This window comes from Notothenia coriiceps, unplaced genomic scaffold (genome assembly GCF_000735185.1).
Source record: "Notothenia coriiceps isolate Sejong01 unplaced genomic scaffold, NC01 NC01_scaffold00037246, whole genome shotgun sequence".
In the NCBI taxonomy this organism is placed as follows: domain Eukaryota; kingdom Metazoa; phylum Chordata; class Actinopteri; order Perciformes; family Nototheniidae; genus Notothenia; species Notothenia coriiceps.
This window is the reverse complement of record NW_011369947.1, coordinates 24,884,748-24,900,015: the sequence shown is the minus strand read 5'-3', so window position 1 is coordinate 24,900,015 and position 15,268 is coordinate 24,884,748. Positions and strand designations below refer to the sequence as shown.

General features: G+C 39.8%; 2 protein-coding genes across 2 annotated transcripts in view; both read right to left on the bottom strand.

The window, feature by feature from the left end:
- The window catches only part of top1a (DNA topoisomerase Ia), a 71,175-nt gene extending 62,640 nt beyond the window's left edge, over positions 1 to 8,535 (bottom strand). The window contains exons 1-14 of the mRNA XM_010795306.1: positions 8,393 to 8,535; positions 7,888 to 7,912; positions 5,651 to 5,747; positions 5,403 to 5,508; positions 4,453 to 4,505; positions 4,261 to 4,350; positions 4,083 to 4,155; positions 3,841 to 3,929; positions 3,585 to 3,700; positions 2,851 to 2,972; positions 2,640 to 2,762; positions 1,095 to 1,282; positions 871 to 1,015; positions 161 to 304 (exon numbers count right to left, since the gene is read on the bottom strand). Of these exons, the coding sequence (XP_010793608.1) occupies positions 161 to 304; positions 871 to 1,015; positions 1,095 to 1,282; positions 2,640 to 2,762; positions 2,851 to 2,972; positions 3,585 to 3,700; positions 3,841 to 3,929; positions 4,083 to 4,155; positions 4,261 to 4,350; positions 4,453 to 4,505; positions 5,403 to 5,508; positions 5,651 to 5,747; positions 7,888 to 7,912; positions 8,393 to 8,425 (1,404 nt within the window). The 5' untranslated portion in view covers positions 8,426 to 8,535. The remainder of the gene's footprint in view (positions 1 to 160; positions 305 to 870; positions 1,016 to 1,094; positions 1,283 to 2,639; positions 2,763 to 2,850; positions 2,973 to 3,584; positions 3,701 to 3,840; positions 3,930 to 4,082; positions 4,156 to 4,260; positions 4,351 to 4,452; positions 4,506 to 5,402; positions 5,509 to 5,650; positions 5,748 to 7,887; positions 7,913 to 8,392) is intronic.
- A 2,255-nt stretch (positions 8,536 to 10,790) lies between these two features.
- cyld2 (cylindromatosis (turban tumor syndrome) 2) overlaps positions 10,791 to 15,268 on the bottom strand; it is a 16,475-nt gene continuing 11,997 nt past the window's right edge. The window contains exons 11-14 of the mRNA XM_010795305.1: positions 13,573 to 13,681; positions 13,358 to 13,476; positions 12,633 to 12,831; positions 10,791 to 11,784 (exon numbers count right to left, since the gene is read on the bottom strand). Of these exons, the coding sequence (XP_010793607.1) occupies positions 11,540 to 11,784; positions 12,633 to 12,831; positions 13,358 to 13,476; positions 13,573 to 13,681 (672 nt within the window). The 3' untranslated portion in view covers positions 10,791 to 11,539. The remainder of the gene's footprint in view (positions 11,785 to 12,632; positions 12,832 to 13,357; positions 13,477 to 13,572; positions 13,682 to 15,268) is intronic.

Below are 15,268 nucleotides of genomic sequence, written 5' to 3'. Positions count from 1 at the left end.
CGTGTGCCTTGGCAGTCTAAGACATTCCCTCCGACTGCAGGCCAGCGTTTAAGCACCTGCTAAACCCCACTCACGAGTATTTAAAAAGGAATTACAGGACAATGAACTCCCCAAAGCTACATAGAGTACAGACAATGTTAATAGTGCTCATGCCGCTCACCTTGTCGATGAAGTAGAGTGCCACGGCTCTCTGTCTGATCCTCATCTCCTTAGACTTCCAGTCCTCGCGGTACTGGGTTCGGAGGCGTTCCACACATTTTTTCAGCCTGCGAGCCGTCTCATACTTCTGCCAGTCTTTCTCGCCCTGCAGACAGACGAATGAGTGACTAATGAATTAGATGGGGCCATGTTTGTGTCGACAGTCACAATATGAACACGAAATGTAGTTAGTAGCTGCTGCACAGCACAGCAGGTAATCATTGTAGTCTCACTTTTTACAGATTGAAGTGTCTCGAGTAATAGCAACAAACTCTATAGCGACTACATTTCATATAGCTGCTAAGAGGCTACATTAGGGTTGACACTGGGACAGGTTTCAAATAAGTCAGCACTGTAGGGATGTTGTTTAACAATGTTTATCAAAGAAAATAATGAAATCACTGAAGAGGGACCTGATAGTCAACAGACCATTTCCAAGCCTAGCTCGCTTCCTTTGTCTCAAAGCCTAGCAAACCCCTTAGCAGATGGAAGAAAGGCCATAAAATGGATTCTTGGAAGTGATGATGAACAATAAAAAAACAGGTTCAATTAGCATTTTGTCTCCTACACTCTGAGGACTCTATGCTACTTAAAGTTGAATAGTGTACGCCGTTCAGCACTCAGAGAGGAATGAAATATGAAAACGCCCTTAAAGTGAAGCAGTCGGCTCACCTTGATCCTGGAGCTCGGGTTCAGCATGATGTATTTGATGGAGCCCTGGATGTTCTCCGTCCACGACACCAGCCAGGTCACCTTGTTGTCATGGCGAACCTCTTTCCACTTGGTGCCTGGAGGGGGATCGGGGTGCTTTGAGTCCCTAGGAGGAAAGAATAAACATTTAGTCGTTGAACTCTCGTAAAACATCCCGCAGCAACAGCAGACAGGCGTTCACTCACTTGCTGCAGTTGATGATGATGTCTTTGGGCCGGGTGCGGCGTTTGAGCATGCCCATCTTCGGGTGGTCTCCACGGCCTCGGAACAGACCCGGGGGCTCGATGCGGAAGTTAGCAATGCGCTCCCTGTGGTTGTCCATGATGCAGAATCCGTACTCCTGCAGGAGGCGCTCGTTCTCCTCCTTTAATTTCTACAAAGACCAAACATAAAAACCATCGTTTTATCTTGTTGACAAAACTAGAATGTTGACGAACATATACGGGTCACCAATGACTTGGAGAAGCACATTTGACACCATTTATGACTTCATAAATAAGCAATGTTGGATGACCAAAAAGAGAGATCATAAAGTCCTTTACAAGAATGTTCATCGACTAAAAAAACGAGTTTACCTTGATGTAGGACAATTAAGACTTAAACTGGATTGAAGTCGTGAAAATACAGAGAATATATTATGGACATCTAAGACGTGTCTAAGACTTGGGGGTAAAATAAACCCTAGTTGGTGAATTATTTATCTTGTGGATAGTAGGGCTGTCCCGAATACCATTTTTCGGGCTCCGGATATTCAGCAGCGAACCGCTTCAACGTGTATTTCGGTTTATTCACGGCATTCATTTTGTTATTCTACAGTATTGCTGTTTTATAGTTATTTGTTAATGTATACAACCCAATTTGTGTTCTTTGAAATTGAAAAGGATATTGCATTGTGTTTGTTACTTTCGTTGTCGTTGTATATGTCTTAAGCGTAATTTGGCTTGGCTTCCTACTTTGTATGGACATGCTTTTATTTTGAAGGAGGCGTGTGGCGCAGTGGATAGAGCCTTGGATCAGATGGTCACAGGTTCAAACTCCACTGCAGTCAGCATGTCGTTGTGGGCAAGACACTTCACCCGAAATGGCTCCTGTGGGGATTGTCCACAGTATTGAGTGTTTAAGTCGCTTTGGATAAAAGCCTCTAACAAGTGACATGTAATGTCTAACAAGTAACATGTAATGAAGGAGAGTTAGCGCTGTTGCTATGGAAACCATGTGCCGGAGATTATCTACATATAAAGACGAAGAAAGTAAACAATAACGTTTATACTTAAGTGTTAGCATCCCCCGAAGAGGCACAAGCTCTTACGTTGATATTGGAGATTTCAATAAATTAAATTAAATAAAAAGCAAATAACGAAATTGAAACCCGAATAGTACTCGAACGAATATTCGGGTACAGCCCTAGTGGCAAGCTACCCTTACTGAATCCTCTGGTATTCAAAAAAACATGAAAAAGTGTGGCAGATGTTGAGGTCTGCCAACTTCACTTATGTGTAGTTATTGTTGTTATGTACCATGTTTGAATGGGCACCGTTTGAAAGGATTTCAATAAATCTTTTCAGATCTCCAACCCTCAACTGTCGATGGTGTGACTCCCATTTAATCAGATAGACAACTATGTAATTAAACAAGTAGTAACGAAGGTGACTGCCTTATGTTTTCAGTTTAATTGACCTGTACTGTTGACAAATATAACAAATGCTACTTTGAAACATTTAGTAGCTTACCAGTTTCTGGTCCTTTGTCTTGGACTTCCTGGCTTCAGACTGAGCCTTGAAGTAGTCGTTTATCTCGGAGAAGTTGCACTTCTTCAAATCTGTTATCTTTCCCTTTTCCTCTGCATTCATTTCCTGCATCAGCAAAACATGACACGCTTTAACAGATTTATTTTTCATTTACCAAGATTTTATACAGATTATACTTCCATTGAATTCCTACCTTCTTCCAATCTTTAAAGAAGTTTTTACGAAAGATATCCTTTGTGGTGTAATCGTGGTCGAGCATTTTGCCGAAGAACGTGGCCACCTCTTCCGACTCTGGGCTCAGCTTCAGGTGCTTACCTAAAATATGCAAACATAGGTGCGTTTGGTACCACGCTGACATGCTAAAGAGGGTATATGCAGGAGTCCTGAAGTCAATGGAAGACCTTTAAAGACCTTTTTTTAAGACCCTTTCCTACATTTTAAGACCTCATCGCCACTTTGACTTCTATCCGGTTACCTTGGCGACACACTTTACCTCACATTGACTATATACAGTATTGATTGTCCTTCCTCCTTATCTTCCAACCATTTGGACGCAGACTTGCATTTCCCCATAACGATGTTGTTTAACAACCGGCGTAAACGGGCCTTTGCACGCTATCAAGCAGTGAGCGAGCGATGTCCTGTTTAGATGACGTCAAATCCAACGGGATGCCATAAATAAACAGAATCACACTACACACCTACGCAATGATTACATTCAGGCCGACTGTAGAACACAACCTCTTTGGACAATTTATATACGTATTGAAAACAAACTACAAAATGTAATGCCTTGGAAAATGCAGTTTAATACTTTTTAATAGCCTTAATTTTTGGTAAATTGATTTATCAACTTTTTTTAAAAACCCTGCGGACATCCTGGCTATAACATTGATCAACAGTGCAGCTGTTAGAGTTCAATCTTACCATCATAGTAAAATTTGACATTATTAGGAAGCGGGTCGTAAGGCAGAGCGAACACGGGCCCTTTGTGTTCAAGAAACTTCCATTTGCTGCCGTCTGTGGGTCTCTCCTCTTCCCACCTGGGATCAACCAAACCAGCACATCCAATCAGGAATTTGAACACAGCACAGAAACAAAACACTACTTTATCCAAAAAGACAAAGTACATCCACATACTGATGAGTGTGCAACTGTCATACAGCTGGCAGAGACAACTCACCACTTCCACTTCTCCTCTGGCTCGTTCTTTGCTTTCTTTTTACCATCAGCAACTCCTGGCTTGTTTCTTGTTTTTTTGGGCTTGATGTCCTTAAAATAAAATAGGGAAGAGAAACTCAAGTTATTTTTCTCACATCTTGAGAGCAAAAATAAAAGCACGAAAGATGTTGTGCTTTGAGAAAAAGGGGATCAATTTCATTGTTTTAAAGTTAGAAAGAAAACCCAAGCTGGCCTTCTGCTCACCTCGTCCTCCTGTTTCCGCTTCTTTACCTTCTTGTCATTTTCAATCTTAGGCTTTTTGGGCTTGAATTCAGAGCTGGGGGGGGAAATACACACATGTTACAGGTGTGGTCACAGTAAAAGTACACTTTTGAAACAGAAACATGGGCATTCAGGAAGTGTAATCTGATCTAACACTCACTCAATATCAACATCACGTTCTCTTTTTAGAGTCTTCTCAATTTTAGGCGAGTGGTAAAAATCTTCCTCGGGCTCAGGCTTTACTTGAGGGCTGCAAAAAAGAAAAAAACAGAAGAAATTTGATGTGGCTTCATATTACAATGCGTCAGCTGGTAGCATAAATATAGTACTGAAGTGAAATGTCTAAGCATACCTGGCAAAGCCGTTCTCCTTTTCCTTTTTCACTTTACCGTCAAGCGACTTCATCTGAAAGGTCAACACAAGGATGTTTGTATAAATGTTTTATAATAACAGTCTAGCTGTTTGCAGATGTTGTTATTCTGTTGGTCAGTCCAATTTAGTTTTATAATTACGAGTTAACCTTCTTATACATAAAAATCATTCTGAGTGGTAGCAGTTTATGCACCTTTACCAGTTTGCTATAGTGGACCAACAAGCCAATCCAGGTCACTATAAAAAGACAAACATTATTATAATAATAATAATAATAATAATAACTACATTACGTGTCACTTGCTAGATGCTTTTATCCAAATCGACTTACATACATTCAATACTGTGGACAATCCCCACAGGAGCAATTTGGGGTGAAGTGTGTCAGGGTCACAACGACATGCTGACTGCAGTGGGGTTTGAACCTGTGCCCCCCTGATCCGATCATCAACGCACTACTCCACTGCGCCACAGCCTCCCATAACAATAATAATAATAATGACAAAAGAATCTGCCACTATTCAACAGTTTCCCTCAACATTCACCATACTTGTAGACCAATTAAGTATACACTTAAACCAAATCAGTTACCAAACCGTATTACTCTTTAGCTGCTTGAAGCTAAATGAAGCTACATGATCCAAAAAACAATGTATACGCATGTAGTGATCCAGTGTCTATAAAGGCATTCTGATTGCTATGTCCGTTCGATAATGCAGCTTTAGCAAGATCATAATTCAAAACAGAAGACGCACGGACAAATGTATGTTGTATATATTTTTTGTAGTTTAAATAGCTTCAGGCCACGACCATGAGTGTATGACTTGACAGAGCTTAATATCGCAGAATAATTCATAATGATGAAACCTAAAATCACAACTTCACATGCACAGCCACATTCTTCCATTAATTATGTGCATGGCAATTCACCTTCTCCTTGTGCTTGTCCTTGTGTTTGTCTGCGCTGCCATCTTTGTGCTTCATCTTTTCCTTCTCCTTGTCTCTGTGCTTTTTGTCAGAGGAGTCCTTGTGATCGCTAAAATTAAAAAAAATGCAGAACTATTAAATGTAGGTCGTTTCACCTTCAGAAAATCAATACATAGAATTTGGTTATGACAGTATTTTTTGCTTTGAGCAGATATCGACAGAAATATGCATTTATGAAGCACGGCCTGTACCTGTTGGCATGCTTCGATTTCTCTCGTTCCCTGTCCTTCTTGTGGTCCTTATGTTTGTGGTCCTTATCTTTATGCTTGTCTTTATGCTTGTGCGAGTCTATGAGAGGAAAAACATTTGTCAACTTCTTGAAATTAAAAGATAATGACAACAACAATGGACTGAATACATGGTACGCCCGCCTCGTGCTGAAACCATTATGAAGCTATTAGCAGGTGGCAAACATTGAACAAAGTGTACTCCCCTAAAGCAGATGCTAATGTGGACAGGCTGAAAAACTGACCACCAAAAGAACATTGTACCCCCACAAAGCTGCTCCAAGTTAAAACGTCAGGTCAATTGTTACAATTGGTCTGAACACGCACCACTATCTGAATGTCATGCACAATGTAGACTGAGAAATGTATTACACAGTAGTACAGCACCACCTACTGCCCATATAAGGGTAATTGTTTGAGACATCAAACATCTGACAGGTTGAAACATGCCAGTGAACAAAATAGTCTCTTTAATTTGTAAGCCACAGCACTAAGAAATCTCTTATTGTATGACAAGAAGGCAATTACCCAAATGAAAGAGCCCACACCCAATCTTGACGTAAACACCAAATCAAGTCTACCAGCTTCAGGGGTATTAGGCAATACACTCGGTCACAAGAAACGTAAACAGTCTAGTCTACTAAACACGCTCCCAAAAAATGTCTATATTGTCCTGGAATGCCAGTGTAGGACAAAGAGTTTATAAAGAAAGTGGTATGACAAGTGACTCATTCATTCACAATGAAGGATGAAAATGTTACTACCTTGTTTATTACATGTATTATTGTAAAAGGAGTTCCCGGTTGCCTTTTTTTTTTTTTAAACGACAGAGATGAGTTCTGTCGTCATCTCAAAACTAGACCAAATCACCTAGAGACCATTTCAAAGATTTGATCTCCCCTACTACACACTGAAGACCAAATCTGACAGACTTTTGGCCAACACTACACTCTACAGTTCACAGCTGAAAAACTAAATCTCAGATTATATGTGGTAAACAAGCAAGCCGTTTCTCCCAAACCATCCAAAAGGAATGCAAAAAGTACAATTTGTGCTACTTAATCCGTTTAACAGATGCACGTGTCATTATCTTTTCAACATGCCGGTGTTATATTCTTTAAAAAACACAGAACATTGCACTCTGAAGTTAGAAAGTCCTGTCTGAGTGGAATTTATCCAGCAATCTCTCTGATAATTAGAAGAAAATGCAGAATTATTTAGGTCCCAGTAGTTTGCTTTCCAATTGCTGATGAATGAAAACCAAATAAGTGGATTGGTGATGTTTAGGAAATTTCTTAGTAGACTTGTTAGCCCGAGATTTATAATGCATGCTATGTGGCTCGATTCATTTATTTGAAAGGGCCCGAATAATATTACTGAAACACTTAACTAACTTGGACAATATTTAGAGTTTATACCCTAAAACAATTAGACTACATCAACAGAAATAAAATAAAAATGTTGTTTTCTTTGAATGACATATGGTGATGCTTTATATAGGTTATTAGTTGAAAAACGTTCTAGTAATAAAACTCCCAAAACTCTTAAAATATGTTCATATTCTCCAATATTCTCGTTTAGCTTGAGTGACAAAGCACTAAAGTTAATGAAATGATGTGCTGTCTGTTGAAATGAGAATCCAACTTAAAAAACGGTCCACTTTGAGGGAATTTGAAGTCGCAGTTGCTATAATAAAAAGTTATGCTATAAAAAGGAGTTAACGATCGTATATTCAAAAACTGTAGACCCTTTCTGGGCTCTACGTGGGATCTTATCGGAGCACTGTGCCTTCCCATTTCTCCTGCACACAGCCATCTGCACACTTCACAGCCTGGGTTCAGCTTGCAGCAGACAGGCCGCTCCACTGAAAAAAGAAAATGGCGCAGAGACTAAGTCCTCAACCCCCAAACCCTCACTTTCAGGTGGGAAATATGGCATTAAAACCCTTCCAACAAACAAATCTGACACGGGAAACTAATAAAACACCTCGAGGTGTGTACCAATAATGACTGAAATTGAGAAAATAACTGGCGGAAATGCTTTTATTAGACCTCCCTTTTGAACAATAGGCGCCTGAGAGTGAGACAGAGGACTTAGTCTCTGGACGCCATTTCAGCCCTCTGCTGAGAACTACCATTTAATCAGTGGATACATGTCAGAAACCCCTCTTATAACTTGTTAACAACGTGTCACACACTTACCATTGAAACGAGAGCCACCGTCAATCTGAAAAATCAAAAACAGATTGATGTTTAATATGGTAGAGGCTAACTAGCCGGCTAACTAACTTTGAACTTGCTGGATTGGCATAGGGAGTTTGTTAGCTTCCATGCTAACTATGCTAGCGATGCTATCATGCTACGCTTACTGTTAACATGGATCAACGGCTGAAACCAGAGCCGCTACGGGCTAGCAGCAGCTAAAGCTAACGCCAAATCAAATGTGGCGTTACCCCCACTTTGTCTGGCAGTTCATACGTAGCCAGTGAGAGCTGAGAGCTAACCAGAGAGGACATGTCCTTAACAATACGTATACAGACATGATTAGACGTGTCAGGATGCTGTTATAATCACAATAAGTTGTATTATCGTTACAAACACACTCGGGCTAACGCGCGCTAGCATGCACAATTCATAGTTAGCCAAGTTATCTTGTCAAATCAAGGCTAATAAAAGGGATCCCATTAGCCACCATAGATGACATTACCTGGTCCTCATTGTGGGAATGGTCCCCACTCATTTCCTTGACGTGGTTTGGTTAAAAATCTAAAATGAGTAAACGTGTAGTGGTTTCCACACACTGGCGAGGAGAAGCAGGCAGAATGAAGAAAGGCACAGTTGTGTAAGAGCTATAAGTCCCGATTGTAGACTACTGCGCATGCGTTTACATTTAAATGGTAGGGAGCAGAGTGGCTCCTCCTCTTCACAAAACGTGTTGCTCTGCTTCAGGCCCACGATGGTCACACACAGGAGAGGAACACATGTACAGAGAAGGGAGAAGTACGCGGATATTGTACTCAAGTAAAAGTAGTACCAATATGTATCACGCATCGCTGGAGGGAGCCTCTGACATTGCAATTGCTATTGACTGCTTCTCTGTATTTGTTGTGCTTTTGATAATAAACAATCTTCCTTAATATAATACAACTAAGTAAGCAGACATGGAAAAATGACTTATGTGTGTCTCTTTTCCAGAGGTGGAAGAAGTACTCAGATCTGTTATTAGTAGAAGTACCAGAGTGAAGCAATACTCTGTGATTAGTCCTGCATTCAAAATGTTACTCAAGTAACAGTACAAAAGTATCAACATAAAAATATACCTACTCAAAGTAAAAGTACCCATTGTGCAAATTGGCCCATTTCAAAATAATATTATTATATGTTTTGATTATAATTATTAATGCATTAAAGTGGTATCAAAACTGGTAAACATGGAGCTAATTTTAACTGCTTTGTATACTGCAGGGTAGCTAGTGAATAAACTCCAGGTGTAACTAAAGTCTTATTTAAGTGTTGTTTTTATTTCATAGCATTAATCCAAATATGCAAAAAAAAGGTGTCAAATAAATGAAGTTGAGTAAAAGTAAGCAATTTACTTCTGAATTGTAGTGGGGTAGAAGTACAAAGTAGCAACAAAGTAAAGTAAAAGTCACTCAAAAATTGTTCTTAAGTACAGTACTTGTATCAGGAGGACAAGCTGCTTCCAGCCCTACTTGTTTATCTGTTTTTTCTTTGTAATCACTTGATCTGTGTCCAAAAGCAAAATAAATTAGCTCTTATGATAAATACTTACATCATCATTAACATCATGTCCAAAGAAGTATGTCCTTTCAGATGTATGTCCATCCCTGTATCACCTTGTGAATATGCGTATTAAGCTATATGTCTTAGTGATTTCACTTGTGTAGGCTAGTGTTTGACACATACAGTAATGGACAGAAGACCGTCCTGTCCTGCACAACCTTGAGAGCCAACAGGACCGATCACATTACAACTCAAAGGCAGACAGACTCAGACTGCAGCTGACGAGGAAAACTGAAATTCAAAGATATGGTTCAGAATAATAACCACCTGACACATCTTTCAAAGTAGATTTCAGTCTCATACCAGCTGGTTTAACTCATCCTCTTTCGTACATTTTTTTTGTTTGCTATATTGTGTATCCAAAATACAGTATATCTTTCTAGCATTGATACGGTTTGTAAAGTTATTTGTTTGTATTTGTACTCCTGTGCAATGCTATTTAACCTGCTGCCACTGTAACACAAACATTTCCAATTTGGGATCGATCAATAATAATAATACATAATGTTTATATAGCTCTTTACTCTGTGCTCATAGACGCTTTACCTTCAAATACAGAATAGAGCAACAAAGGAAAAGTACAAAGTAAAGCCAAGGGGGAGAAAGTGGAGGTAAAGGATTAAAGGTTAAAAGAGTGAAAAGGTGAGTTTTGAGAGCTTTTTTGGAGGATGTGAATGTGTTGGCCTTTCCAATTGAGGGGGGGAGGCTGCAGCGAAAGGCCTTTTCTCCTCAGGTCCGGTGCTTCGTCCTGATAGGCTGCAAAATACTATCTCTATTCAAGATTAAAAAGCTTTATTGACATGTGCACAATAGCTACAGCATAGCTTTTGCAATGACAATCTAGTATTTAAAAAATATTCCTTAATCTAGTCATAAAATAATATAATGATAGGGTAGCTTGAACTTTTGTTTTGCTGTGTTTTTATTTTTGAATGAATATGTATTCCACCCGTGATTATAAGAATAATGTTCCTTTTGGTTTGTTTGGATCGGCCTGCACACAATGTGTTGATAAGAAAATAGTGTTTCACAGTTAAGGATGATTGCCACAAGAGGGCATTACAGCCCATAATGTATCCTGAAAAGGCTCATCTGTCCTCAAAGTACAGTTCAATGCACCACTTGTATTGCTTCGTAAGATTAGATACAGATTTAGCATAAAAAAGGCTTTAGATGTGGTTGATAGAATGGATCAAAATACACATTTTCACTGTAAATGGCTGCTAAAAACACAATGATAGGTCTCTCCTTAAGGAGATTCTGTGTATATTCCTTGTACAATAACATTCTGTGAGGCATAGTTCACCGATATCCAACTGGATTTATTTACACTTTAATGATAAAAACTATATATTACATATCTACTAAAATGCCCTCAGTGCATTAGTTTACAGTAAAAAACATAGAAAGTACACATTGTACATTTACTCCAGTCTTCTGTTTTTCAAGAGACAGCCCTAAAACAGAAACTAAAGAAGCATGTGGGCTTCAGTCTTTAAAGTCACAATGACAATCCAAGTTTAAATAATGTAACACATGTCACGTAGTGTTTTAATGGACTCTAAATAATAAAACAATAAAATACATTACAATATATTAATTTGTGTGTCTAATGTCATAATTTCCTTTTAAGAAATATTGGAATGGATAATTACAGTGTAACAACAGCAAGACATTCAAGAGATAAAGTGGCGTTCAGACTGTTATACATCTACTGCTCTCCCTCTTTACACATTTGCATAAAGTTTGACTCTGATTGGGGTGCCTTTGTTGCTGCAGTGGTTATGGCACCATGCCAAACAGCGTCCAAGGTTAGAATCAGGCATTTGGACCTACACTGTCCTACTTCACAGAAAGGCAAAACCGCCCAAAACTTCATTTAAAATATATTAAATATCATCTAAAATTCATAGTCAAATGTCTGAACAGGAAAATAATATTGTCTTCCCACATGATGTTAAAAGCATCCGTTTAGCTCCTATTGTTTGGATGTAATAACCAACACAAAATCTTGCCGATTAAGCAGAAATGCAAGGTTATGAAGGCACTGTTATAGGAACGTATTGTCCCTGCTGTTAAAAAAACAGTTAAAGGGCTCCTCGTGGTTTGACCTAGAAAGTGGCGTGGCTGGGTTTTGGTATAAAAACATGTAGGAGTCACACAGCAGCCTGCGCACCAGCTCAGGGGTCTGGGAGGGGTGGGAGCGGGCCATGTCCTCCTCCGGCTGGGAAAGGAAGTCACCCAGCTCCGGACAAGCTCGGATCTCAGGAATGTTGTAGCCATGTTGATCGTCACCTGTTACGACAAGATTGGCCTTAAGATTAGAGACATCAGCTGAAGAAGAGATAAACGCCAGGCAAAGACGTCAGAGAGAGGCCTTATCAGTAAAAAGGGCAGTCCATTAGAAAAACAAAACGAGTCTGCACGAACATCAGAATAAAATGACTACTTTTGTTATTCTGCAATGCTACTAATGGTACCCGCTACACAAAACACTGAAGGGGCAAAACCATGAAGAAAAAAACTGTAAAACCAGATAGCAAATCTTACATCGGGAAATGAACGACTGTCCAGGAAAGAATATCCTTTGTGTAGAGTATTTTCTGCATACCAATAATCCAAAAGTACAACGAACAATGTTTTTACCTCTACTGCCCTGCTGCCTTTCCTGAGGCTTTACCTGGTCAAAAACACATATTCCTTTTCTGGTGCACCATTGCTACCTCCACCTTTCTCCAATAAATACCTAATCACCCGGTGCCCAAAGCTGCCTTCCAAATAAAAGCAGAAATAACTACACTAAGGATTGATCAGCAAGATGTTTAACTTTTGAATAATACAAATCAATGTATAGCCCCAACAAACACTATGCATTAGATGAATGCACATCATGCGTGCTATTTGTGTTCATATTAATACTGTGAGCCCTCAATTCCCCTCTGAGTATTTTGCACATTTGTCTATAACCTGTCCTCCTTTCAAATCTGCACAGCTCTCCACTTTAAATGTAATATACTGTATTTTGTCAACAGTATTTTCACTGTACATTTATTTTTCGTGTAAATTCAGTAATCCTCTTAATTGATTTGATGCTCACACAAAGAGGCAACATATTAAATAAAATAAGCTGAAATCTGTCGTACCATGTCTGTCTGCCATGCAGTCAAAGAAGAGCCAGGAGTGAGGATCAGGGCCGTATTTGAGGAAGGACACATAGTGGCTGGTTTGAATGCAGAGCACGGCAAACAGCTGCATGGTGTGTCGGGGAACCGGAGTATCAGAGGCCGCGGGGGCCGGCAGGGCTCTGGGGGAGTGGGCCTGCCGAGAGGGGTGGCTGTGGACCTTTAGGAGAAATAAAAAAGGTAGAGGTTTGGATGGTAGGAAACTTGACATCTATGAGAATCAGAATCCGATGAATTGTCAAGTTTTGAATTTGTCCTGATTTAAGACATGACTATAGTACGATTAAAAAAAATCAAAACCAAGAATTACAAACATTTAATTTATCGAGAAACTTGTGCAGAGAAAGAAAAAAAATGCTCAATAAATTGAGGACATTTTTTTATAATATAAGAGGAATGCAATAAATACATTTATAAAAAAAAAGAAAATACTAATAAAATGTATAGGAAATAAATAAAAAATATAAATAAATAATAAATAAATAAAAATAAATATATATAAACAATATAAATAAAACAATTATAATATATAATAGAATACAAATACAATAAAATAGAAATGACTATAAAGAATAACATTCAAGAAAAAATCTATGTGAACATTTTTTTGAAATAATAAATAAATACATATATCCAAGTTTTTGGAAGTGGTAGTTTTTAGAGATATGCAGGGCTTTGTTGCTGACCTGCGTGTTACAGGTGGAGCAGAACGGTTTGATTCTCCCCGGCTGCATTTTGCGATCTGGGAGACACTGAAGACACTCGAACTCAGCCAGATGCCCACAGAGGAAGCATTCCCTCGGAGCTGTTGGGAAAAGAAAGCGATTAGTAAACATCTATCAGCTCTATGAAAACACTTGATTAAAAGAAACCAGTCACAGTGCTTCTGTCTGTTCCTCACAGTTATAAAGGAGATCTGTGATGTCCAGCTCAGTGGAGGGGATTATGTGAGAAAACATCTTGTACTTGTTTCCAAATCTGGGCATCTGAACCATTAGACAGGAGGGCACCTGAGGGACGAAAAGGAATGGAAATAACATGACTGTATAACTTGATAATTACCATAGGGTTTCCTTAAGACCAACACACACACACACACACACACACACAGACAGACAGACAGACAGACAGACAGACAGACAGACAGACAGACAGACAGACAGACAGACAGGCAGACAGACAGACAGCAGGACAGACAGACAGACAGACAGACAGACAGGACAGACAGACAGACAGACAGACAGACAGAAGACAGACAGACAGACAGACAGACAGACAGACAGACAGACAGACAGACAGACAGAGCAGACAGACAGTACAGACAGACAGACAGACAGACAGACAGACAGACAGAACAGACAGACAGACAGACAGACAGACAGACAGAAGACAGACAGACAGACAGACAGACAGACAGACAGAGCAGACAGACAGACAGACAGACAGACAGACAGAAGACCACACACACACACACACACACACACACACACACACACCAAACACACACACACACACACACACACAACACACCACACACACACACACACACACACACACACACACACACACACACACACACACACACACACACACACACACACACACAACACACACAGCACACACACACACACAACACACACACAACACACACAACACACACACACACACACACACACACACACACACACACACAACACACCACACCACGACACACACCACACACACGACACCTCTTCAAACTGAGCGGTCCCCTGATCAGGCAGGATGTGTCCTTTTTTTTCAGCAGCTGATTGGCACCGGAGGGCATCTGTCCATCTGTCCTTTTTCTAGAATTTGAAGATCTGGAATGTGTAGTATCCTGACATGCGTCCTGTCCTTGATCTAAAAACAAACTCAATTTTTCAGTAAGCTTGATACAGCTAAAAAGGGAAAGCATATTTCAAAAGATAACTCCATAAAGTCTTTGTCAGGTTGGACCGGTTTTGTGTATGTCACTAATTTGGTACAACCGATTTTTCAAATAGTTTGAAGGGGGGACAAGCTGCCTCGTGTAAGGCAAATTTGCTCAGTGAAATTCCCAAAACGCTCACTGTAGCTCAACTAAAAAGCTACTTATCTTTGCCACTGAGAGGCCTAATTCCAAACCCAGCCTCTACACCCCTCCCCCACTTCAATTTGGGAGGCGTCCGCGACTTTAAGTGCTGCTCAAAAACCAACAAAGTGGGGATTAACAGTGCGTTATCCAAGCCCTCCACAGTGAGTGTTTCATCGGTCCTGACTAACCACCTGCACCCACCATGACCAGAAGCCCAATGGCCTTTTGACGTCATGAAACACCGCTGTTTACAAACTACTCCCTGTATGCATTACAGCTTATGTAGTAAACCTGCAACTTAATGAAAAGACATTGGTTAATGTATGTAATACATGTGAACTTGATCACCCCCGAAATCATATCATATAAGGGTTTCTAAAAAAACCCCGGCATTTTGATTCTTAGTTTTTTGCCAAAAACCCCATGCAGCTTCCATAAACACCCGATTTGAAAAAAAAGAGGGGTTTACAAAAAAGGATAGCCGTCACTAAAGTGGTGTTGG